The sequence below is a fragment of the Dioscorea cayenensis genome, chromosome 10 (genome assembly GCF_009730915.1).
Source record: "Dioscorea cayenensis subsp. rotundata cultivar TDr96_F1 chromosome 10, TDr96_F1_v2_PseudoChromosome.rev07_lg8_w22 25.fasta, whole genome shotgun sequence".
NCBI lineage: Eukaryota > Viridiplantae > Streptophyta > Magnoliopsida > Dioscoreales > Dioscoreaceae > Dioscorea > Dioscorea cayenensis.
Genome location: NC_052480.1, coordinates 20,324,311 through 20,350,561, shown reverse-complemented (window position 1 = coordinate 20,350,561; position 26,251 = coordinate 20,324,311). Strand labels below are relative to the sequence as shown.

At 33.4% G+C, this 26,251-nt stretch overlaps 2 protein-coding genes across 2 annotated transcripts; both read right to left on the bottom strand.

The window, feature by feature from the left end:
• Positions 1-2,441: 2,441 nt before the first annotated feature.
• LOC120270519 (tRNase Z TRZ1-like) lies at positions 2,442-15,228 on the bottom strand. The gene is made up of 9 exons (XM_039277551.1): positions 15,064-15,228; positions 4,930-5,224; positions 4,600-4,762; positions 4,444-4,514; positions 4,227-4,322; positions 4,028-4,141; positions 3,245-3,313; positions 3,041-3,115; positions 2,442-2,878 (listed from the first exon to the last, which is right to left on the bottom strand). The coding sequence occupies exons 2-9, from the start codon at positions 5,164-5,166 to the stop codon at positions 2,831-2,833; spliced, it is 873 nt and encodes a 290-aa protein (XP_039133485.1). The 5' UTR covers positions 5,167-5,224; positions 15,064-15,228; the 3' UTR covers positions 2,442-2,830.
• An 8,290-nt stretch (positions 15,229-23,518) lies between these two features.
• LOC120270347 lies at positions 23,519-24,461 on the bottom strand. The gene is made up of 5 exons (XM_039277348.1): positions 24,297-24,461; positions 24,157-24,207; positions 23,941-24,069; positions 23,677-23,893; positions 23,519-23,526 (listed from the first exon to the last, which is right to left on the bottom strand). Exons 1-5 carry the CDS (start codon positions 24,459-24,461, stop codon positions 23,519-23,521), a joined length of 570 nt encoding a protein of 189 aa, XP_039133282.1.
• Positions 24,462-26,251: the final 1,790 nt, after the last annotated feature.

The following is a 26,251-nucleotide window of genomic DNA, read 5'->3' as shown; positions in this document are numbered from 1 at the left end:
TAAGTTGGTGTTCTCCTTGTTAATATAAAGCTTGTAACTCCTATTTTCCACTATAATGAAATTCTTCTACCTTGCCCGTGGTTTTTACCCAAGGTTTTCCACGTAAATTATGTGTCCATCTTTATTGCTGTTATTTTTTTTTAAAAGTACTTTTGTTGCCACCATTTTTAGTTGTGCTTAAGCTTGTGGGTCTAGTCATTTCTATTATCATTCTTTTTTATTATTCTTCTTACAAGGCTCAGTAATATGTTATACATTATTAGTTTATTGTTGATTGAGTAAAGTAATAGGTATTGGTTCAATGCCGCATACCTACCCAAGTAGTAGTTATCATCTATTCACTTTTGTGTGCTCATTTTTTTCTATTCATCTTTTACCTTTGCCAGGATATTTTTCTGTCGATCCAGACTCCACATTTGAAAAGCTGGTCTTTAACAGGATTCTGTTGGGGTTTAACGGTTTTTGGAACAATGAAAAACTGCGTGGAAGTCGCTGTAGCAAATCACTATTCATATACGGGTCTCATGCGATCGCGAAACACCCGCGTGCTCCACTGGCAACCTTGCGCGGCCCGTATACAGCCCGCGTGCTTCACTGGCAATCTTGCGCAAAATCCTTGAGGCTTCAAAAGTCCTCCCAAGTGTTCTACAAGTCTTCAAAGTTTCAAAATAAGCTTAAAACACTATCAAACCCCTCAATTCTTGTTAGAATGAGATGAACAAGCATACGACGATTCAAGACAACGATTTTTAGCGTGAAAACCCTATAAATCGAGGAAAAAACTACGGGACTTCTTAGAGCCTCTTAAACATGCTTCCACTAGGTCAATAATGAGTGACAATGGATCCTCTCTAGCTAACTAGAGGTTTACATGCATAAAGGCAACAACATTCATAAGAGGTATTTGTATGACATTACCACCATCATCATCAACAAGGATGGTTAACAAACAACAAGTAGAGGTAAAGGAAGGATCAAACCTAATCAATAGGTAGGGTTTCTTGCAAGGAGTCTCCTCCGGGAGTTTGAGTGAGATCCGGTGATGTTTGGCCATCCGATCTCCTTGTCCTAGCTCTATCTCTTCTCTTTCTCCTCTCACTTGGGTTCTTTTGTGGTAGCTTCCTTCCTCTCTTTTCTTCTTACTTCACCCTATGAAATTACCTCCTTGCCCTCCATCTTCTCCACTGTTGACATAGCTTCATTTTTTTTTTCATCATGGACTTGGAGCCCAATTATTCATCCAACGCAACAAATAGGTTGGACCCAATAGATTGTCACATTGAAGGATTCTTATTCAAAGCAAGGAAAGAAATAAGTTTATCCTACTTTTAGAGTTCATCTCACCATAACTGACGTTAGTTAAAAAAGGTAACATATCTTAAGTTAACCTATTCCACGCAATTCTTTTGTAATATTTGTATTTTCCAAATCAGACTTCCCTATAAGTTTGTTATTAACTTACCATACCATTTTGTTATGTATTTATATATCTCTGAATTTGTGTTTGAGGGTTTAATTCTAACGAAAAAAATTGTACATGGCATAGGTTCTTTAGGCTGCCCTGACTGCTTAGGCCATTAGCGTTGGAGAAACCCTATACGAAAAAATTGTGAGGTTCTTTAGGTTGCCCTGACTGCTTGGAGAAACCCTACACCAAGGGATGGCAAAAGGAAGGGGGGGTGGTATTGGCCCTGCCCCCGCCCCACCTATCATATACACCGATCCATCTCGCCTATCAAATACCATAACCACCCTGCTCTAATGTATATACACATACTATACTATTATATGACTATAGTAATGAACAGTATTTCATCATCAACATCTACAGTACTACATGGGGCGGGATGGATTGAGGTATTTACTATACCCGTACTGCCCCACTTCCTACCCAAAGAAATCCCCGCAGGCGGCAACATCATTACAACATGGAAAGAATTCTAATGACATTGAATTTGTTTAAAAAAAAAATTGTTAATTGTTATAATTTAGTCCAATACTTTCAAATAAGGTGAATGTTCAACCGTGAGAGACATGCATTATTATATCACAGTGATAATTCCTCATTGATGGTGAAGCATGCCAAGGCATTGACTTGGGTCGTTGGCTACAATTTAATAGAAGACTTGACATGAGTGTGCTGATCACCAATGCTTGCAGCACTCACAAAGTCGTTACATAACAAAGTTATTTTTGTAAAATTTAGGGAACAAAAACAAAAATTTTCTCAAGTTTATTCCCTCATGATTTTAGGATATTATATCAAGATAAGCTTGTTTTCTTCTTGAATTTCAATATTTTTTCAAACATGGGGGGCTTGGATAAGAACAAAAAAAAAACATAGAAATCTTTCAACAAGACAAAAATCACACTCGGATCTCAAGACAATTTCTCCTTGATTTAACTTAAATAATACTATAAATGTATTTAATCCTTTCAAGTAAAACTAATTAAAAGCCACTGAAGAAGCAGTAGCTATGTTCAAATATAATAGAGCCAGAGTGAAGCCAATATCACATGTAAATACAATACAAAGATGATAACAAAATAGATCAAGAGTATGTAATTCATACAATTGGCAAGAACCATGGAAGTTCAGAAGTTTCCTCATAAGTATGACATCAACTACAGCTTCAAATCAATAAAAGAAAGGGGTGAGAAAGAATTATGAATGAGGCATGAAATATCATTTTTATTTCTGATGACTTGTGCTTCCCCTTCCTGAATTCTGATGTTTATCGAGTCATGTGAAGTCGGTTCCGTGTCGTGTATGAGTAAATTGATATGAGCATACAAGCAACAGTTAGATGCCTTCCAGCAGAGCAAAAACTCACCCAGAAAAAGATGGTGGAAGTTTAGCAATAGCTTCTTTAATTTCCTGAAGAACAAGAAATCACAGTGGCATAACTTAAAACTCTGGATCATTGATGACTAGCATGCAAAATATGCATCCTGACATGAAAGTTAATGACAATTTAATGATGTAAACCAATTTATAGAACTTAGATTATACAGTTATTGTAGAAATGAGATGACATACATCTGCTTGGTAACGAGCTGAAAAATGAATTAAGAGGATTGCTTTGTTTTGAAATCTTTCAGCATAGTGTGCAATCTGCCAATTTAATGAAGAAACTGATGATGAGTTAGGCTAATATGAAAGTTAATAATAGATCTTGACTAACATTCAGGAATATAAGAAACTGATATTTGTGACAGGAAAACAGGAATGCAAAGAAATAACCTCAAACAAATGGGTGTGGCCATAATCTCTTGCGTGCTCTATTGTCACAGCATCATCAACAAAAGTACTCTGCTAGATAGCAAAAATTCAGTAAAAGTGAAACAAAATGTCAAGCTACATTTACCAATCATTTCCTAATTCATTAACATTAGAATTTATTGACATGAAAAAATTTTAAAAAAAAAAATTCGATATAATAAATTGTGAATAGAGATTAGTAGATCAATTATTCCTCAATAAACAAAAGCTTAAGGCATTTAAGTAAATATTCTCCAAAACATTTGTAAGTAGATTTCAGTGTCCATAACCTTAATGAAACCATGGCACAACATTTACTATATTACATATTGGGGAATCAAAGATGATTCCCCAATGAAGGTGCTCCGCTTAACTACAAGACTCTCATTGATTCCAGATGGTTCAGTCCCCAAACACTACAGGGAGGTACATTCCTAATTCACGCAAATTCCTTATGCAAGATGATATCAATAGCTGGAATTTAACAAGTTAGGTCTGTAGCACAAAATGAATTCTAGACACCAGCATCACACAACAAATAGTTTACTACATGATATTTGGAGAATAACATGATTAAAAAAGCATAAATAAGTAGCTATGATGTTAATGCAACTTGTCATGCAAAAAATGAAAACACCTGAAGTATTAGATAATGTCTATATTATTCAAGTTTTATCAGCAGGATGCTCAGAATTACAGAATTTCAAAAATGAATGCCACAAAACGAGGTAAGGTAATCAATTTCACTAATCATGAATAGAGTACCTCCATTACAAGAACTCGTGCTCTTAATGCATCGCTATTTTCTGGATCAACTACAAAGTCTGACATAGTATCCCCAGTGAAGGCAATTTCAGGTGATAACACGGTATAAGTTACCTGCCAATTAAATGATAAATGAACTCTTCAATACAATTTTAACAAAAACCTTATCCATACAATAGAAGAACCAGTAAAGACAGACCTCCACACCTGATAACCTTAAGTTCTTAATCTCATTTCCAGACAGACCTGCATATTCCTGCTTAAGTTTCTGCTTCACAGAATAAATGATATAACCCTGCAGAATTCGCAAAGTGGAACTTCTATTTTAGTTAGAGAATGAAATTGGAAAGCATGTTTTTAGCTCAATATAATTATAGATTATAAAATTGAACCAGCATAGCGTGAATGTCTATAACCTGGCTTGGAATGACATGATAAGTTCTGAATGCTTTAACTTTGAGGTCTTTCCTCATCTGAAACTCTTCCCCTGGGTAAATAAGTTGAGGAGAATATCAAGAAATTGAATTCAGCAAGACAGTTGATTACATTTTTCCAATAAAGTTTGAGGGTACCTATATCCAAGGCAACAAGATTGTGCTTCAACTCAGATTGATGCATTACTCTGTGCACTTCAAAAAGTTTTTCTACATTTTCTCTCACAGATACAGGGACAAAAATAGTTGGTGGTTTCATACTATACAAGCCTCTTGTAGCAACATACATAGGGAGCCCTCCCTAGAAAAACAACAATATCAGGCAGCCAATAACAATAACCTTCTAATACATCTACAAACATACAAAACAAGGGAAAATATGTCAAAATTTGCTTATAGTAAACATGTATATACTAAGAAACTCTCAGGACTTGTGAAATGATAGTGAAACAGGAGAACTGATCTTACAATGTGATCCATATGGCTATGAGAAATGAAGAGAAAATCTTGAGAAATAGCTCGTTGCGGGCATCTACCAATATCAAATGCCGTCTTAAGAGTAGGAAAAATCACACAAGTCTCTTGCCAACCAATAGACAACCCTTCAATTGGATATCCTTCAATCTCCAATCCCTTCTTTCGCATTGTCGATGAAGGAGTGCAACTTGGTTCTATACTTTTCTCCTCACTTTTCCTGCTCTCCATCGCATTTGCTCAATTCCCAATTCTCCCTTCTATATCCGTTTTAAATCAAACAGATGAACTACAAAAATTAAACAACAAAATTTCTCACTAACTTTGAGGGAAGAACCAGTGGCGGAACCAAGATTTACTAATAGGTTGGGGGGATTCAAAATGTAAAAAATAAAATAAAAAAAATTAATTCCAAAAAAAGCAATTGTTCAAAATGTAATATAGTGAGATAATATAACTTTTGATTAAAACAACAACACTTTGAAATTTGAATACATATATGGGAAGAAAAGCATAAAATAGCTATTTATGAATGCTTGAACTAGAACCAGTGCCAATTGGCTTTATAAGTATAGAATGCTATCCAAAGATCAAAGTAAACATGTATAAGGAAATAGTAGCTAGACATTCAAAGCCAATAATATTTGTAAATTTTATTTACATAAAATAGGAGTAAGATAATGTAATACTTGAACATATAGAATGGAATTTTGTGAAACATAACTCATCTAAAAGGTTCATTGGTCATTCAAAAAATTAGAAAACCAAAACTATCAAATTATTTCAAAAAGTAAACCTCATAAAATCAATTAAAAAACCTCATAAAAAGTTAACCACATTAGTCATCTCACTAATTTCCAAATCAATTCATACACAATATTTCACTTTTAACCTAACTAAATATAATTATCTATTATAAAATAAAACAAATTATATTAATCATGATACTGGAGCTAATTAATCAAAGTTGCTCAATCACAAACACTATCATGTATAAAAAGGTAATCTTAAAATCTTCCAGAATGTGGCCCTCACTCCATATCCATCCTCATCCATACCAAATCAAACAACAAAAGGTCTTCACCCACTCTTTTATTCATCATTATTGCTTTGTCAAACATTAAAAAAATCTACATCCAATTCCTCATTCTCATCCATCCACGTCCTCATCTTAGAGATGTGCTAGGGCAAGTAACGCCTTCCTTAATCATTTGAATAATATATTTACTTATTATATTTTAAAATGTTAATATTAATAACACTAGAATAATGTGGAAAGTGGCTATCTGTAATTGTTTTGTGTGTCAAGATTCGATTTCTATCTACATAACTGATCATTTGTGTATGTACGGCGATTGTATGCAGACAATTTGGTTAATGAGGAATCACTCAAAAAATTTCAATATTAACAACTTAAACTATTTATCTTGGATCTTGATTAATGGAAACCATGAAAAAAAAACATCTGAATGCATGTATATTAGTGTTCCCTTCTATCAAATGATCCAAATCTAATTATATTATGAAGATACCATTTGTTTCTTCAATTAAAACTACTGCTTGATATTTATTTATTTATTTTTGGTTAATATTTTAGGGGTTTTGGTGATTAGATTGCCACTATTTTTTTTTCATCTAGTAATTGGTTGGAAAGACTTTCGTGTCCTCATGATTAACTAATTGCAAAGTAGCAGATTAACTGTGAACAAATGTCAACAAAGACTTAGTGATGCAACAAAATTAACAAGCTAATTGTCAACAAATATCAAAAGCACATAGTGAATTAGTGGCACAATTCTAAACAAAAGCAACAAAGACTTACAAATATGGCCTGATGAGAATCTTGTTACTCATTTTTAAAGCCAAATCTGGACTAGATGTGAGATTTTCTTAAAAAAAACAATGACTAGTGATGAATCTATGAAAAACCACAAAATCCAAGTATTTAATTCAAACAAAAACCTGAAAAAAACACACACACACACACTTACACGTCTTACACTTTGGAGAAATCTCAAGAATCAAGACAAGATTATGCAGGAGAAGAGAGACTTTGAGCCTTTGAGCTAAAAGCAAGAGAAGACTCTTAGACTGACAATCATTCAATCAGAGATCAACAAGGCTGCAAGAGAACTTAGAAGAGATCATTCCAACCTGAGGGCTGAGTCTAAAGGCTGAGAAGAGAGATATTGGGTATTGGATTCGAATCAAACTTTAAATCCGAAAATCCGATATTGTGGTTAATCTTATAGGATTCGGATCCAAACTTAAACACCCACGGGCCCACGACATCATTAAACTGGAAGCCATCAGTTTGACTCTTCTACGTCTTCATCTTTGAAGCTTTGCAGCCTTGCTTGTTCATAGGATCACAGTCCACTCTTGAGTCTCTTCTTCAAACTTCACAGCATATAAGCGTCGCTATGTCGGTGACTAAGTGACTAGGCAGTAAGTCTGAGTCTGAGGTAACGGGGGCTGAAGAACTACATTGAATTTTTTTTTGCTAGAAAGGGAGGCTTTCCCTCGGACTGTCGGAGAAGCTTTGGCAACTATAGGGCCAGCCTAGCAGCAACCTTTTCGGTGCCAAGGGTGAAGTGGTTAATAGGTCCTTGGAGACCTATTTAAGGTGCATGACTGGTGAGATTCCAAGTGAATGGTTCCAAATGACTGAGTTTTGCAAGGTATAGGTACAATACTTCTTACCTATATGGAGTTCCTCCAGCAATACACATTCCTTATATTCCTCGAGATTCTAATATCGAGAGTGTGGATGTCTTCATGAGGAGCTGGGAAACTGCCATTTAAGTCCTCAAACATCAATTGGCTAGAGCAGCAAATCAAATGAAGCAAATTGCCAATGGGAAGAGAACTGAGTGGCAGTTTCAAAAGGATGGTTTTGCTTAAATTACAACCCCATATTCAGCATTCAATCACAAGAAGTCACAGTAAACAACATAAGAGGTATTATGGCCCTTTCCTAGTAGAAGAAAAGATTGGACTAGTGGTATATCGCTTGAAGTTACTAGAGAATTCCAAAATTCACAATGTGTTCCATGTTTCCTTGCTCAAACCGACACATTATTCTCACAAGGTATCCACCACTCTACCATCCATCCTAATGCCTTGCTTGTTTGGAGGTTTTGCATGGTTTTGTAAAGTATGGTTTTACATAAACCTTGCTTGGATCCAAGGTTTTTTACATGGTATGGTTTATGGGGGTAAAATGGGGGGTAAAATGGAGGTTTGAGAACCTCCATTTTACCCACTTCTTAACCCTCCAAATTGGGGGGTTGGGAGGGTTTTATATTTTCACTTGACTAAAATGCCCTTTTACACTTTTAATAATTACATACATTCCTTATATTTTAACTCACTCCAAACTAAGAATTTTGTTTCACTTGATTAAAGTTTTACCATTTATGATTATTACTTAATTGTAATAAATAAAAATATATTATTAAGAAGTTATGTTTGATATGTATATATTTTAACATTCAAAGGGCTTTTTTGTAATTTTAATATATAACTTTACCTTACCTTACCTTCAAACCAAGCACAACATGGTTCAAAAACCTTCATTTACTCTACCTTTGTCCCAAACAAAGAATGGTTTACAACCTCATTTACCATACCATACCATACTATACCATACTTTATAAAACCATCCCAAACCTTTAAACAAGCAAAGCATAAAGGGCCGAGACAAGCAACCAGTGGGGGTGAAGAGCAAAAGGTTTGTGAAACACAGGAACCAAGCTTGTACACAATGGCCAATACAGTGGAGTGGCGAAGATCCTGAAGACGCTACCTGAAAATGGGCTGATGATGTTCAGAAGAGATACCCAACTTTTACTCCTTGAGGACAAAGAGCCAGTTAAGAGGGAGGGGTTGTTATAATCTGAAGATATAGAATCCTGTTTTGTTTAAAGGTCGAATCAGCAGGAGCCATGGGATGATGACACGTGTATAAGTCACCAATCTTAGCCATCCACTTCTTCTTACTATTAGTTATCCCTATTGTTTTGTACTTGTATCCAGAACTTTGGGATTCGGTTTGGTACAATTCCCTTTCTCCACTTTACTCTTTTGTTTCAGGTGACCTCTGACGAGGAATTCGTTAAGGATTTCTGACGAAGCGCATCACTTGTTTATTTCTTCATTTCAAATTCGAAATATATAATTAAACAAGACAATGGGAAAAATATTGGTTTTTATTATTTGAAATTCGAAATAACTAAGAGGTAGAGGATTTCGGATTCTCGTTGGCGGGTTTTGGTTTGTGCGCCCGAATCCGCATAAGACCCGTTTTCTCTATCCTTGCCTTTTCCTCCAAAACCCTAGCCAACAAGAGTTATGCTTCGTAGTTCCTTCATGCCTTGTGGCCTCCTCGCCGTCCGGCAACCGGCCAACGACTACTCCCTCGCTCTCGATTGGTTGCTTTGGGGTGTAAATCCACTTCTCTTTTTATTAGATTTTTTTCTTTCAAGTTGAACTTGATGTTCAATTTTGTGTTTGGTTTGAAACCTTAAGAGTATAACGTATTGAATGATATGACTTTTTGTTATTTGGACAAAGAAATTAATTTTTAGAGCGGAAAGTTTAAATTTTGTCTTCAAGTTTTAGTTTTTTTGGCTTAATATTTATACTTGGATTTAGGTTTTACTATTATTATTATTATTATTATAGAATTGTAACAATGTGTTCTTCCCAGTGGCGGAACCAAAGGGGGTGAGCGGGGGTTTCAGTATAAAATTGTTACAATTCAAGTATAAAACCAAATCATCCTTTTGAAACTAGCGCTGAGTTCTCTTCCCATTGGCAATTTGCTTCATTTGATTTGCTGCTCTAACCAATTGATGTTTGAGGACTTCAATGGCAATTTCCCCGGCTCCTCATGAAGACATCCACACTCTCAATCTTAGAGTCTCAAAGAATATAAGGAATGTGTATTGGTGGAGGAACTCCATATAGGGCCTGATATGGAATCATCTTAATTGTGGAATGGTAAGAGGTATTGTACCTATACTCTGCAAGACTCAGCCATCTTAACCATTTATTTGGAATCTCACTAGTCATGCACCTTAAATAGGTCTCCAAGGACCTATTAACCACTTCACTTTGGCCATCGGTTTGCGGGTGATATGTTGTGGATAAATGAAATGATACCTATTGTAACTTGAAGAACTCTTGCCAGAAATTACTAGTGAAGATGGTGTCTCTGTCATAAATGATTCTAGGCAGCCCATGTAGTTTATATATGTTGTTCAGGAAAGCCACGACCACATCTTTGGCTGTATAGGGATGAGATAATCACACAAAATGCACAAATTTTGTCAATCTATCAACAACTACCATTATCACAGACTTTCGTGTAGATTTGGGTAGACCTTCTATGAAGTCCATAGTAATATCAGTGAAAATCCCTGCAGGTGGAGGTAAGGGTTGCAATTTCCCTAGTGTAGCTACATTCTCATACTTATTCTGCTGGCAATTCAGACATCTTTAAATATAATTTCTAATAGTACCCCACAAACCCTTCCAATAAAATATGGAAGCTATCCTTTTTACAATAGCTATCACACCTGAATGACCACCCATAGCTGAGTTATGATAGAGCTCCAGGATTTTGGTCTTAAGAGGATCTGATTTTCTCACCACTAACTTACCCTTTCTTCTTAATTCTTCATTGTGGCAACTAAATTTTGGGGTGTGGCAGGGTTTTCAATTAAATCTGCAATTAATTTCTTAAACACTGCATATTCTTGCCAAGAAGATTTAATAGCTGCTAGCAGCTGGTCAGGAATAATGTATATCCCATAATTGCTTAAATTATCATACCTTCATTTTTAGACAGTGCATCTGCTACAAGATTTTTAGCTTCATCCCAAAAATAAAAGCAAAAAATACACTTCCTCACTCAAAACTAAGCAAAGAACTATGATATTAAATAGCCATTCAATCTCCATCTACGAATCTAATATTAACCACGTCTCACTTTTAAGAGTGCTTTAAAGGCAAAGGGCTTCAGGGACGCAATCACCGTGGTTGCTCAAAGATGACTCCTTAGTTTGATATGAGCAAAAACATGTCTGTAGAAAGAAGGTAATATCTGAAATCCAGATTCCATTATGACTATAACAAGATCACAAAAAGATTAGTACACTAAAAGCAATGGTCCTAACATGAACAAAATTGCAAATGACTGACAGAGGAATCAAACACTTCTACAGAAACAAAAAATTGCTAAGAAAGTTTAGCCTTGGATTGCTCACCAACAATGGTCGCACATAAACCCTCCACCCGCTAGTACTCTTTCTCAATATCTGCACCATTTGTAATTCATTGCAGGTCAGTAGTCCAAAACTAAATTAAGATCAGAAGAACTTGAAGGCAATTGTCTCAAGGTTTCACACAATGAAGCCGAGGCCAAAACATTAATTGAGGCGGCTACAATTAGTCTTACGGGGAAATTCGTTTGGGGATTGGAAAAATTTAAAGCTAGGCTAGAGTTTTGGAGTAAAAATTTTTTTGAAGAGAACTTTTGCCTGAGGTTGACCAAGCTTTGACATAAATAATAATGCTTAAAATAAATATTTCAAAATTAACTGATTTCTCTTCTAGACTTATTTTCCATCTACCAAATAAAAAAAAAACAGTATCCAACAGCCTCAAACTCAAATCATCTAAGTTTGAAATTGAGTTCACACTGGAATGCTTTTGAAACAGGTAATCTGTCAATACATCCTATGCGGAGGTTATTACTAAGAATCCCTTAGCTAAGCTAACTTACCTGATCAAAACGCTGCTCTATATTAGTCACTCCAGTGGAATTTACATATATATATATATATTTATTTGGGCACCTTAGCATGATTGAGTTTAAAGTTGAAGATCAGTTGAGATGTATATTTACTCATCCACAGAGTTATGACACATTTATCACAATAATCTGCATATTGTTGAGGTTTATCATGTCGAAGTTGTTAAAAGAAGAAAAACAAGCTGACACCATCAAGACAACTAGTATTTGAACCCAAAAAAAAAGTGAAATAACATGCATCATAAATAATACGCTCCAAGAGCTTTTTTTCTAAAAAAAAAAAAAAATTTAACGAAGAAGCTACTAATTTAGCACATTAAACATATGTGTGGTAAGAGGATAAGATTCAGCAGAACATTGGCCATACTAGCTTAAGAAGATTAGGAGGTAAGCCCAAAGTTACCAGGAACGGGGTACGTCTTGGTACGTGGTACGAAAACGGGAGCTGGGTACCTAACTTGGAAATTTTATGGTACGAAGGGGGTAGGCTTAATTGGTACGATATTTCGGGTCGTGGTACGCTTCATAATAGTTTTAGGATAAAAATCTTTGTAAAATATAAACAATTTTGTATGAATAAAGTTTGAGTTGATTTACTTAACATTGAAAGTTGAAATATTACCACAAAATGCTAATATGAGACATAACATTGCATAAGTTTTAAAATTAATATGAAAGTTTAAGATAAATATAAAGGTCTAATAACATGTTCAGTTGCATTAATATTATGAAAACACTTCTTAGTTGTTGTTGTTGCTTTCTTAGTTGCTTGAATCATTTGTGGACTATCATCATCACTTGAATCATTTGAATCTGCAACGAGATGCTCCTTTCTTCTTTTACCAAACACCATTACTATTTGCCTGCAAAGATGGTTGTGAGAGGGAAAAAAGAGTGTTCTACACTTCTACTCTCGGACTAAAAAGCTAAGGATTTCTATTAGGAGATGAAAGGTCACTAGTTTTCATTAATATGTAATTCATTAAAAAAGAGAGGCTAAGAATTTCTATTAGGAGATGAAAGGTCACTAGTTTTCATTAATATGTAATTCATTAAAAAAGAGAGACTAAGAATTTCTATTAGGAGATGAAAGGTCATTAGTTTTCATTAATATGTAATTAATTCTCTAGAGATTTTGACTATTGGTTATTTTTTGCATTGTTATTGTTGTGTAAGTGTAACTTTAATGGCATTCATAATTGAACCAAGGCATAGGCTCTAGCTACATCATGGCCTAGTTTATTGTTTTGGAACTTGGATTCTTGGTTTTTCCACCCCATTTATTTTTCACTTTTTTTCTCATTGATTTTCCACCACTACTATAAGTTTTTAAAAATTCAAGACATTGATTTTCTATCCACTAAAGAGAATTGCTCTTGCTTGTCTCTTCCCTTTGTCATTTATTCTTTGTTTTATTCCAACCTATTTTATTCTTCCTATACATCCTAGTTACACTAAAAAAACCATTCAAATTCTATGAAAAACAAATACAATCAAAACTCAAAAATCATGCCTAATATCAACCTTAGCCTTCTTTTCTTCTTCTCATCTTCGGTGGTTTTAAGCACCATATCTGAGCAACTAGTGGTACCTTTCCCTCTTTCTCATATTTGGCAAGCTTAAGCTTCATATTTGAGCAACTCATAGCAACCTTCTTCTCTTCTCTTTGGTGGCTTTAAGCTTCACATTTGTCTTAAGTTTAAAACTTTAGAAGCATTGCCTTTCCTATCTTTCAAACTCATGCTCCCTTAATTTCTTCAAACTCTTGGATCGTTTCTTTCATGGAACCAATTCGCGTTCCTAACGTCCCCAGAACTTAAACGAACCACGATCCAGATCGCACGAACTGGTTTGTGGTTCCAAGGGGGTTGTAGCGATCCTGGTAACATTGGGTAAGCCTTATTTCGTGACAGTGATAATAATAGCTACTTCTATTTTATAAAACTAATAGCCTACCAAGGAGGAAAAGATAAACAGGCCAACATTTGAGATTCTGGGAAAATAGAGAAACCTACTTTGTACAGTTTTACCATATTAGATAATTCAAACAACGCAAAAGAAAACTCCAAGTCTCCAAAATCCAACGATAAACCTAACAAAATAGACCCGGCACAACCACTAAATCAAAATAACTTTTGCAAAGGCAAATGCACCAAAAATTGTGGTCCAAATTTAAATCATCATATACTGAAAGATTCTATGCTCAGTAGCTTTTTCTAAAATAACTTAATTGTTGTTTTCTCTTTCACTCCAAAGAACTCCACACAAAATTCAACATTGCACTGATTAATAAAGTCAAACACTTGTACCATGGTATACACTACAATACATCTAGGACAAGGCTTCGGGTATATCAGTCAAAATGGTCAATTTTAACTGATGAAGATCACTTCAAAATCTGGATCAAATAAATTCACTTCCAAATTGGAGGTTTGATCAAGAACAAAAAGGAACTTAAACTGGAAAAACATCTGAACAAAATATGGTAATTTAATAACAATATCTTCAAAATGAAGCAAGACTGAAGTGACCCAAATAGCATGATGAAAGTTAACCATTTCTTCTCAATAAGATTGTTGAATTTCTATAGCACCTTTTTCAAATAATGTATTAGTCAATGAGATTATTACAACATCACAAAATGTATTACACAATTTCATAAGAAAACATAATGATGCATACTTAAAAAGGCCTAAATTTGCAAACCTTTTTTTGCCATATACCTAGAGCTTATAGTCATTGTACATAGTATAATCAATGGATACAAAAAGATATAACTAATTTAGCTTCCAAAGTCCAAACAAAATCCAGTCATGTACACAAAAATTTTCTTCAATCTGAATTACAAAATCTTTACCAATACATCATGTTTAGATTCATATCCTACAATTAAATAACATAACAAATCAACATTCAGACGGAAAAAAAAATACATTTTAAATAACTTATCAGGTAAATAGAGTCATAAAACACAAAGTCCCGGCTAATTTGGCAAAATAATTGAAACTTGATAAAACGAATTCAAAGAATAACATTGGAAAATAGAATCAAGGATCAAACACAAAACCCCCAATCGACCACGAGAATCGCAAGAAAACATAGATTCAAATCAAAAAAAGGATGATCGAAGAAGCAATCGGAGCCCTAGGAACCATCACCACAAGAAAAATTCCAAGACAAACAAATGAAACACGAGAAGAAAGCAAAGAAATCAAGAAATCCAAACAATTCACAGATCTCTAAATCGATTAAAACCTCCAAACAATCAGAGCAACAGAGAGAGAGAGATAGAGATTGATAGAAGATACCTTTCATCACGATCGAGGCTACGAGGACCGTAGAGCTCCCAGAGCTCCTCGACCTGGCCGATCAGCTGCCTCAGCATCGCCACCCACCTTCCATCCGCCGCCGACGCTGATGCCACCGCCGCCGGGGACCAAGCTCGGTAAATCTCCGGCGAGGACCTCGTCTGGTTCATACGTCAGCAAAGCGAGATTGGGAGGAAGGGTTTATATAGTGATGGGATTTGGAAAGTGGGCTCGTTGATGAGGATATTTACGGATGATGCCATTGAGAATTTTGGTCGAGGTTTTTGTTTTTTGGGAGTTTGATCTTCTCTGGTTTTCACTTTTCAACCATGTACCTTTTTTGTAAATTTGTCTCATTTTATTGTGTAATCTCGAATTTTCCGTTTTCTTTTCTTTTTAATTATTATCTTTTATGATAAATGATTTGTTTTCCTGTCTTTGAAATTTTTAATTATAGATACTCACACACAATATTGCTCATGTAATACATAAGGGCAAAAATATAATTGAGTGAAAGAAAAAATGAGAACTTAAAATTAGACATTCATGCTTAAAAAAAAAACCATTTATTTTAAATTTTTTTTTCATATGCACGGCTAAGCTGGAAATTAATCGTCCAACCTGCACACCCTTAAATGAAAACTAAGATTTAAACTGAAACCTCACACCCATAATCAGTGATCCATTATCATCATTGATTCCAACAAATTTTGAATTTGAGTTTTTTTTATTGTCTCAATCTTGTTCTTAGAATTTTATTTTTCACATATAATTTGAAAGTTCTTTTATGAGTTAATTATGATTGATTATAGGTTATTATACTAAATTATTAAATTTATTGAAAAATGATATTTTTTATCTTTTATTTAAATATTTTGAAAATTTTATTCTCAACTGTCTTTGTTCAGTAAATAGATGCAATATATTTCCCAGTAATGGTACATGTTTATATATATATATATATATATACAAAATATGTACATTATGTTTCACCTTTTTTATTTATTATGAAATTATAATATTTATCTAATTAGGTTCAAGGTGTATTTATTTATATGTATTATTCTATGGTAACCATGCAAAATTAAATAATCAAAATGACCTCAAGGTCTTAATTTGGCTCTATTTTATTTTATGAAATATATTTATATTAGTTCTTTTATAATATTTTTCAAACAAATAAAAAAATAAAATAATTTATTACGCATATAAAAATTGCACCCCATTGTTAACAATAAAAAGATGATCAAAATAGTCATTTTTTATATTAATAATTAAAAATTAACATTTGGACATGTTTAAATATGAACACTGAACTTTGACCTAACTAAGCTTTTTGAGAATGGCATTTTGGAAAATAAGTAGAATATCAAAGGCTTTATTGTCCAAGAAGCGTCCAACAAGAAGAGAGGCATATTCTTGCTCGCCAGTTCTTTCAGAACAAAGTACTGTACAATTACCATTTTGCCATTTCATGACCGTTCGATTCCCTTGAGATGATAAGGTCTAGTGGATGTGTGTAAATTTTTCGGTGACAATACCGCTTTGAATTTATTTAATTATTACTTTAAAAATTAAGGTGTAATTATTTCAAAGCCCCTAAAAAGTTTCCAACTTCTCTATAGGTCCCCTCTATGAGAGGACAAGACCAAAAACCCTGGGAGGCGTGCAGCGTGTGAGGGAGGCGAGAACACTTGCCGACTCACGCTGCTCTCGCTTACGTGGGGACGTGAGATTTGATCCCGGGTTCTTCCCAAAATGAACACCCTACACAAATGATCCGACACCAATTGAACCAAAAATTGTTGGCTGGTCTCCTCTACTTATCTACCCCTTCTAAATATATTTGAGAAATTATCATTTTCAGAAACCAAGTTTTCTATTTAAAAAAAAATTTAATATTTTTTCTAACCGTGAGCAATAAAAGTAATTTGAAAAATTAGAGGGAAATAAAAATAGTTATGGATTTTTAATTATCACCCATTACATAAATGAGCATTAAAAAAAAGCATATGATAAATTTATTAAATTTTTAAAATAAAATATATGTGGGCCAAAGTGAGAAAAATAGGCAATCACCTCTCAATTTATTGATTTCAAGTCCTATGTGTAGAGTATTCGTGTTTTGCTAAAAAAGTAGGTTTGAATATATGTTGAGATATTAATTCTATTATTATGTACACTCATAACGTAGTTTATCTATTTTGTCAATAATAATAATAATAATAATAATAATAATAATAATAATAAAAGTAAGAGAAATAATAGTGATAAAATGACAATTATGAAAATAAATGAAATTTTATTATGGTTATTATTTCAACTAATTGAGAATATATATATATATATATATATATATATAGGTCCCACTAATGCAGGTGTGGAACTTTGGAAATAATTAATGGATATAAAAAGGAAAAAAAGAAAAACGAGGAAAACCAAGATCATTGTCAAAACATGTAATAAGGAAAACTTTTAAAAGAAAATAAAAGCTATCATTTTCCTCCATTCATTCCGTGATTCAAAAAGTTTAAGGGGAAAAAAGTTCATCATATCCAAGTAAAATTAAATTGTTTATATATTACCAAAATCAAAGATTTATGGTTGCTTTATTTCTCTAAAAGGGCCAATAATGGAAAAATTGCATTCCTAAGTGTTGATTTTGTCGGAAATGACAAAAGACAGCAAAATGATATAGGCTTCATGAAACTTCAACTATAATTAAAATAATTAGATGAAGTGGAAGGAAGATATATTTTATATGTCACTTAAACAAAAGTTCAACTATTAACCAAAAAAAAATATTGATTTTATCTAAATTTTTTTGTTTTTTGTTTTGGGCCTTCTACCGTACTCTATAAATTAGTTCAGAATAAAGTGATTACTTACGTTATGTGACGACTAATGTGAATAGATAAATCACGTACTTGAATATTACTATATTAAAGAGTGAAGAAGCGAAGATAAATATTTTGCAATTGAACTATCCGAAAAGAGTGATATTACATTCAATTTCCAGGTCAAAAGTTGAGAGTTTGTCTTTCGTCCCAATTCAATGGTTGATAATTCATGATTTATCCATATTTTTTAAAAAATAAAATGAAAATGAAAATATGAAAACAAATAATTATCGTATTTTGATGAGTGATGATAATTCTAATCCAAATTTAATTTATTCTCTTAACATTGGTGGCTATAAGAAAACCATTAATAATCTAATGCTCACACCTAATCCTGAGTTGAGGGTCAAATAAGGATATCATTGAAAGCAAAAATAAAAATAAAAAGCGAGAATGTGAAAAATAATGATGGTCCACCAGCTGACTCAAGAGAAAGATGGGTGAGAATAGGAAAACCATATGATGATAGCCTTGTTCTAAAAAAATGGATCAAAGTTAGAATGTCATAAAGCATTGATGGAGATGTAATAAATTATAATATTAATTAAGTAAATATAAATTGAAATGAACCCATAAGTACGTTAAATAAACCATTTTTGAATTTCACTATTAATAAAACAAATAGTTTGATGTGAAAAGAAGACTAAAGATGTACTATATATAAATAAGACTAACTAGACCATGACTTTGGTTGCAATCTTCAAATTCCATTATTTAAAACTAAAGAAAGGGAAGAGGTAGAGATATTTAATTTGAATAGAAAGATTAATTAGTCTACAATTGTATATTTGGCTCTCAAAATCTAAAAACTAGATTACCTATATATATATAGTATACTAAATTTTTGTCATTTGATCCAAACCTTAACCTAATATTTTCAAACTGTATGTTTGTTAAAAAATAATCCAAATTTTTTAAAATAATTATGAGTTCAAAATAAAATAAGAGTTAGACGATTTATTGCTCGAGTTCAAAATACGCTAGATGCCATAATAATAAAGGTTCTATAATAAAACCCCTTTAGTCCCACATCGGCTATGAGATGGAGTACTTATGTGCATATAAGTTGGGGGCAACCTTCCCCATCAAGCTTGTCTTTTGGGGTCCGCTCTCCCCTCCACTTGTGTGCATTACATTGGTGCTTTTCGTTGAGAGCCGATGTGTGGGCATGATTGGGCCGGGTCCGTGTCGTGCCCGAGTGGATGCGCGGAGTGGGTGAAAAACCATGGTGGGTCCCAGAATCTGGCCTCAGGGTCAGACACCCAGATTAATCCGGGCTGAAGAGGGCGCCAGTCTTTGATCGGTGGGGTAATGTAATAGAACCCCTTTAGTCCCACATTGGCTATAAGATGGAGTTCTTGTGTGCATATAAGTGGGGGCAACCTTCCCCATCAGGGCGGTCTTTTGGGGTCCACTATCATCTCCACTTGTGTGCATTATATTGGACTAATGACGAGTGCTGTTATTGCTTATGCAGGTCTTTATTCTTATGAAAACAACAGTCTTTCTTTTGAAAAGACGGATGAAAGAACGCATGATTCATCGTTTTCCTTTTTCTTGGTATGTTTTCAAACTTTTGCGTCTCTGGTACCCTTGACGATCGTGAGTTTGCGACCTCATGGACAGGGTCGGGCTCGCCACAACGATTAGTCCAGTCTTTGCATTTTTTTATCATCTAGAAATGCATTGATCAAAGACTCCAGTCGCTTAATGACACCTTCAAGTTGTTCCAATCGCTTGTAAAGCTGGTCTAGCCGATCTTTCGTTCCTCTTGCCATCAAAAGGGTTCCTTCCGGCCTTAAGTTTGCTTGGCTTTAGTCCTCGAAAATTTCATAATTATTTTAGTAGATATTATCCGTATATATATTAGCAGCTTTGCAAAATGATTTTTTCATAATATTAATCAAATGATAATATTTGCACATATATGTATATTGTGGAGGTGTATGGTTATTTTATAAAAAAAACAATCAAATAAATACATGTGCATTATATCACACCCATTTTGGTGGCCAAAAGTTATGGCGAGAATCAATAAAAAAACGAATGGGGGGAAAAATTAAAAAAACCTATCGTTTCTTCTTTGGAAAACATTATATATATATATATATATAACATCTAATTGTTAGGATTATGCCCTCGAATGCCAACGAGGATACTTGTATTAGGGCATTTCATTTGTATTATACATTCTTATTTAGTAGGCATTTATTTTGATGTTCATATAAATCTTGTGATGGCATTATAATTAGTTTTGAATATCATAGTCCATGTGTATTAAGTTAAAACTTCTACTCTTTGTGGAATAAAGAGGAGATCACTAGAAGGGTTTGGTACTTATACACTTAAATAGTTCGCAAATCGGAGAACCTTTAATTGGGCATTAAAGGTTCATAAGGATTTGTATGACATATACTTTGACAAAGAGTGCTAGTTGAACACTATGGAATAGTGGGAGCATATGCCATAAATGCATCATTGGGAATTGGTGTATTCGAACATGACTCGCAACAATCCAATCACATGGGTTTTACTCTTTGACAGTCGATGATTGGGATTGTTGGTTATGATTATATGAGTGGACCTTAGACCTGAGGTATCATGATCACAATGTACTTGTGACGTCTAGTCTGTTACTAGAGTTGTTAGGCTCAGTTCACCTTTTGGTAGGGCCGACCTCGAAGTGTGACTATGTCGGGCAGGTAGCAGTTGTGAGTGATCACCAAGAAGGAATTTGTTCTCTCGGAAGTAAACGACTCAGTATCCTATGCGACTATAAGTATGTGAGATTAGAAGACCTTGGCCAAGGCAGTCAAACTAATCGTGTGGGACACGAAGGGTAGTTTGGTAATCTCACCCCACTATAGTTATTTGCATATGATCGAGTTCAGTGAGTTTGACAATTACCATGGCTCTCACTCGGTTGGGATACAAGAACGAAAGGTTTATACATATATGGTAATCATAATCGGAAAGGTTCGTAATGATCTACTCATTCGTGTTCAATTGGGCTACGACATGGGGCCACGGGGCTGGCTAGGTGTTACCCACGTCCTTTGGTATCCTCCCATTGCCAATCGAAACGAACCTAGGGAGTCACACTTAAAGGGATAAAGAATCAGTCTCGTTTTGAGTACAGGGGTAAAATTGTTAATTTACAATTTTACTTCATGGGATGAGTGAAATTGTAAATTGATCTAGGGTTTTTGTCTTAAGTTTAAATTTTGATTTAAATTCATGGAGTTGAATAGATAATCAAAATTATGAGGACTCAAAGATAAAAGCGGTTTTAGTTAGATTAGGACTCATATTTCTAATAGAACTTCTATGGTAATGTTTATCATATTATGAAGGTTCATATTTTGAATAGGACTTCATAATTAAATGATGTTTTATCATGTTATGAAGGTTCATATTTCGAATAGAACTCATAATTGAATAATGTTTATCATGTTTTATGAAGTTTCTATAAATATGACTCCTCTCCAACTATAGAATAAACTCAATTAATTCTCTAGTGAGAAAATTCCCTAGCTCCCTCTTCCTCTCTAACCCTAGCCGCTATTTGGAGAAGAAGAGGAGATTGTTTCTTAATTCCGGCGTGTGATCTAGAGGCGTGGAACTTTCGTTCGACACTAGGAGATCTACGACAATCCGAGAGATAAATTCGGCGCATCAAAAGAAAGAAAATCATTAAGAGGTAATTTTCTAGGCCTTTTTAATTAAATTACGGTGCTCATTAAAACAATTAGAATATATATTGCAAATATATTATTGCTTCCGCATACCCTTTTAATGTTATTTGATTTTTGCGATATTACCTAACACTAATAACTTGGTTGACCACTTTTTTAAGTATATATTCAAGTTCACCTTATAATTAGATTTTTTATTTTTTCACTTCAGGCTCATATACATATATATATATATATATAGAGAAAGTGTTCTCTGGGGACGTTCACAGAACGTCCTCAGGTAATTTAAAGTAAGAGAGAAGATTGAGAGGAGAGATATAAAGATAATTTGATAGATGAACAATGCAGTGAACAGTGACCAACCATGGTACTTGCTTCAACTAGGTTGGTGTGGTGATCTGTGGTTTTATTTAAGTTTTTGTGTTTTTCATTGTAGGTCTAGTAGAAATGGTTGCAGAATCGTTGGATTGAAATCCAACGGCATGTTATGAAAATGCATAGATGATCGAAGCTTATATATAAAATTATAATTGTGTGATTATAAAACAAACAGATTCTGAAGGCTCTTTACACACTACACAATATAAATTATACACAGTCAATGCATAGTACATATGAACAGTTTGGTACCAAACATTTTAAGGTTCAAAAACCTATAACTATGAGACTCACACAATCTATATGCATGCATACGCTCTTATCATGGCAATATTATTCTACATAACAACATTAATTCATAAAGATCATGCATCCAAAGTTTGACACCAAACTAATGATATCCGTATATGATGGTCAGTATATACATATATATATATATATATATATATATATATATATATATATATCTAGCAAGAGTCATGTATGATCAAGAAGGAGCTAGAAAAGCATAAGCACAATATATATATATATATATATATATATATATATATATATATGTACATGAAAACAATAATTATCTAATTTTTTATAATATCAAAGGCCTTTCAAACTTGGAAGCTAAACTTCAATCATGAACATCATGTTCCAATATGGGAATGCATCCAAAGTTCAACACCAAACTATATCATTACCCATTCCATTTAAGAGCTAAATATTACCCATTCCATTTAAGAGCTAAATATTTACGAAGGTTGCTAATGAATGAAAAAATAGCATATATATCTATTAACATTATCAAATACAAAATTAGTAATTATAAAATTTACCTGATTTTTCTGAATGAGGGATAGCCTCAATCCGGAATGCAATGGCTTACAATGCAATCACACCATTTTATAAGCGATGAAAGATTATATGATTATATATATATATATACACTATAGCAGTCTATCAAAAAGTCAACAAAAAAATCACTGACATCAACACCTAATTTGTAACCAATTATATACTATATCAGTTTCAAATGTCAACAATTTAGGCTGAAGCATGCTAGTAAATATGACAGCATCACATCAATCATTTAATACTCAAATGTCATTAGTGTAACAACACATTAGCAATCAGAAGAGACAACATTATTTTTAGCTCACAGACTTGATTATTGTGATAAGTTCATAAGAATTAATATTCAAGCTCAATTATTGTTCCATGGAACCAAAAAAATGCAGGAAAACAAAATGTAATTCTGCAAATGTAACATGCAACATTAACTGGTGGAGATGCCACAATAATGCCTTCAAGAAAGAAAATGATAATAAACAATAACACCGATGACATAAGGGTTCTTACCAACTAAATCATCAAACACTCACCAACTTTCAAGCAGTCAAAACTTTAAACTAATTTTCAATCCACAAAGTATGATTTGAAGTTTAATTCTATATTAACTACACTAACCAATCAGTCTACAAACTAAGAATATCAAACATCTAAAAAGGTGGAAAAAATCAAAAACATGAAATCACATACATTCTCATGATCCAAATGGCTCAGAAGCTTAATCTCTCTAAGAAGATGCATGATTGATTATATGATGAAAAGGAAAAAAATAAAGAATATGAGTTTTGTATTAAAATTACCAATTTGAAGGTGAGAAATGAGAAGAGAATCATGAACAACAATGATAGTTCTGGATGGGACCATAACAGTAACCTTTTTAACACCTTCAAGAGGCTTCAAAATTTCTTCAATTAAAGGGTCTTCCGAAGTGCAGCAAAGCCCAAGAACATCAAAGTAACTATTCTCATACTTTGTTGTTTCTTTGCTTCTCTTCTCATCGTCCATCTCTTTTAATTTCTGATCTTTGCATACAAACCCAAACCCAAACCCAACAAAAAAAATACATAAATAACAGTTATGATTCCTTCTAAAACGGAAACAAAAAACAAATAAGAAAATCTCTTCAAGCTGTATCTCTGGCCCTTCTTATATATATGCTCCTTTTTCCAGATTTCATCATCACCACCTCCAATCTGAAAACAACAACAAAATAAAACACCACCAAATCTCAACATAATTAACTCCCCCAAACACTTCTTAATCACAATGCTTTAACTAACTTTTACCATTTGATGCAAATGTTGCATTTTTGAAGCTCCAAAAGAACACACCTGAGAACACCAATCATCAAATATTACATCATTCTCTTTTACAATCTCTTGTATATATATATTAAAAAAAAGGAAAAAGGAAAACAAACCATAGGGATGGCTGGTGCATCAAAGAGATTGGTCCTGCATTTCTTTTTAGGATTATTATGGCTGAGAAAATACTTTTGAGCATGACTTGCAATCTGAGAAGCAATTCTTGTTCTCACAAAGTTCTTTGATATCCCTTTCCAATATCCCTTCCCAAGTCTCTCCATGCCTATCTAGAAAGTCATGTGTTCTTCTGTTATCTATGGTCTTTTTATTTTCAAAATTAATTTAAAACCAATTCAAAATCATATTAAAATTTATATAAAATTGCATTAAAAAGAGCAATAAAAGATCACCTTTCTTCCTCACATATCCTCTTGACTTAGCTTTGGATGATGTAGCAAGGTTTCCATCAGAGAGATAGCCTTGATCTTTGCCTTCTCTTAGTTTTGGTGATCATTGTGGAGAGGTTGTTCATGCTTTGGCTTCGAAGATGAGCTTAAGTTTACCTACAAAGCCAAAAGACCCATGAAGAGGAAGAAGAGGGAAGCAATAAGATCCACTCTAACTCAAGTTTTCATGGTAAAGGGCTTGGTTACCTCAAGAATATGAAGTGCTTCTTCTTGGACTTCATAATAATTTTGCCTGTCATGCAGGTATAAGGTTTACCGTTGTTAGAGGGCCCATATACTTTAGGCCCATATTTGTTTCAAAACATTCCCAATAAAGTTTAGTACCACATTGCCTATTTACAAGAACATCCCGTAACTTTTTTTCTTTTTTCTCATTTTCCTTTCATATTTCTTTTATGGTTGTTATTTTAGTTAAATTTTGATTTTTTGAAAGGATTCTTGTGTTCTTTTTTTTAGGGATTTCATGAGGGTTCTATGCTAGATTTTGTTAGAATTTATCCATATTTTGATTTTCTAATATCATTTATGTGTTGGATCTGGCTTACAAAGATTGAAGTTTTTTTCAAAGATCCAAACTTTTTTGTTTCCATTTTACTTCCGTATGTTGTACTAATTCATTATATATAGCAAGCAACAACCAATGTTTTATGTATGTATTTGCATATTATCATTATAGATATATTATTCGTTTGTTGTTTGTCAGTAAATTAAGTGTGATACAAGGATTTAAAAACCGGACCGGTCGGCGAACCGGTTGGCCAACCGGTTCGCGGTTCAATCGGTCCAACCGTTTTGACCAACCGGTTCAACAGTTTTTATTATTTTTTATTCTTTTAAATGTATAAAATTTCAAAAAACAAAAAGAAAAATTCATAAAATTATAAAAAAATCCAGAAAAATAAAAAAAATGGGGAAAAAAGAAATTTAATAAATATAACTATATAATTAAATTTTATTAGTCAATGAAAGTAGGAGAGGAGTGGTTAAGTAAAAGGGTTGTGAATGATACACCCCATTAATGACTTATTGGTATGATATTTATTCAAGACACTCAACTTGGCTATTTATTAATATTATTAATATTTAGGAATCTTCTTTTTTTTCTTAATTTAATTTAGCACCCATATTGTGCCATTGATCTTATCTATATGTATATATATTGTTAACTTGGCCATTCATGTTTCTCGTTTTTTTTCACTTTGGCACCAACAAGGAGAAGATTCACAGTAGATACTTTATAAGACAATCAATGAATTGATATGGACCCTTTTTGCACTAACAATGCTAAAAAAATTTATATAATAATATCAATTGTGAGACTTCAAATTAGGAAACAATATTATTGGTTTGGTTGGTGATTGATCGATTAATTAATTAATTCCAAATGTTTTATATAACACTTACATATTAAAAATTAGTAATTAATAATTAGGAAAAAGGAAGGAAATCAACAATCACAGTCAACGCAGGAGATACATCATCATCATCATCATCATCATCTCAAAAGAGAACAACATGGACAGCAACTTGCTTTTGAGTTTTGAGTTGAAACAAGAACATCAAAACAATTTACAAGCTTTGGCATTAAATATTAAGAGATTAAA

What these genes read in the sequence shown, in the direction of transcription:
- LOC120270519 (XM_039277551.1), bottom strand. Translation starts at nt 5,166, where the DNA reads ATGGAGAGCAGGAAAAGTGAGGAGAAAAGTATAGAACCAAGTTGCACT. An exon ending in TCTTGTTGCCTTGGATATAG is followed by an intron (nt 4,515 to 4,599) that starts GTACCCTCAAAC and finishes TTATTTACCCAG; the next exon opens with GGGAAGAGTTTCAGATGAGG. An exon ending in CAGCTCGTTACCAAGCAGAT is followed by an intron (nt 2,879 to 3,040) that starts GTATGTCATCTC and finishes CTTGTTCTTCAG; the next exon opens with GAAATTAAAGAAGCTATTGC.
- LOC120270347 (XM_039277348.1), bottom strand. Translation starts at nt 24,461, where the DNA reads ATGGAGAGACTTGGGAAGGGATATTGGAAAGGGATATCAAAGAACTTT. An exon ending in ATGCACCAGCCATCCCTATG is followed by an intron (nt 24,208 to 24,296) that starts GTTTGTTTTCCT and finishes TGGTGTTCTCAG; the next exon opens with GTGTGTTCTTTTGGAGCTTC. An exon ending in ATTTGCATCAAATGGTAAAA is followed by an intron (nt 24,070 to 24,156) that starts GTTAGTTAAAGC and finishes TGTTGTTTTCAG; the next exon opens with ATTGGAGGTGGTGATGATGA.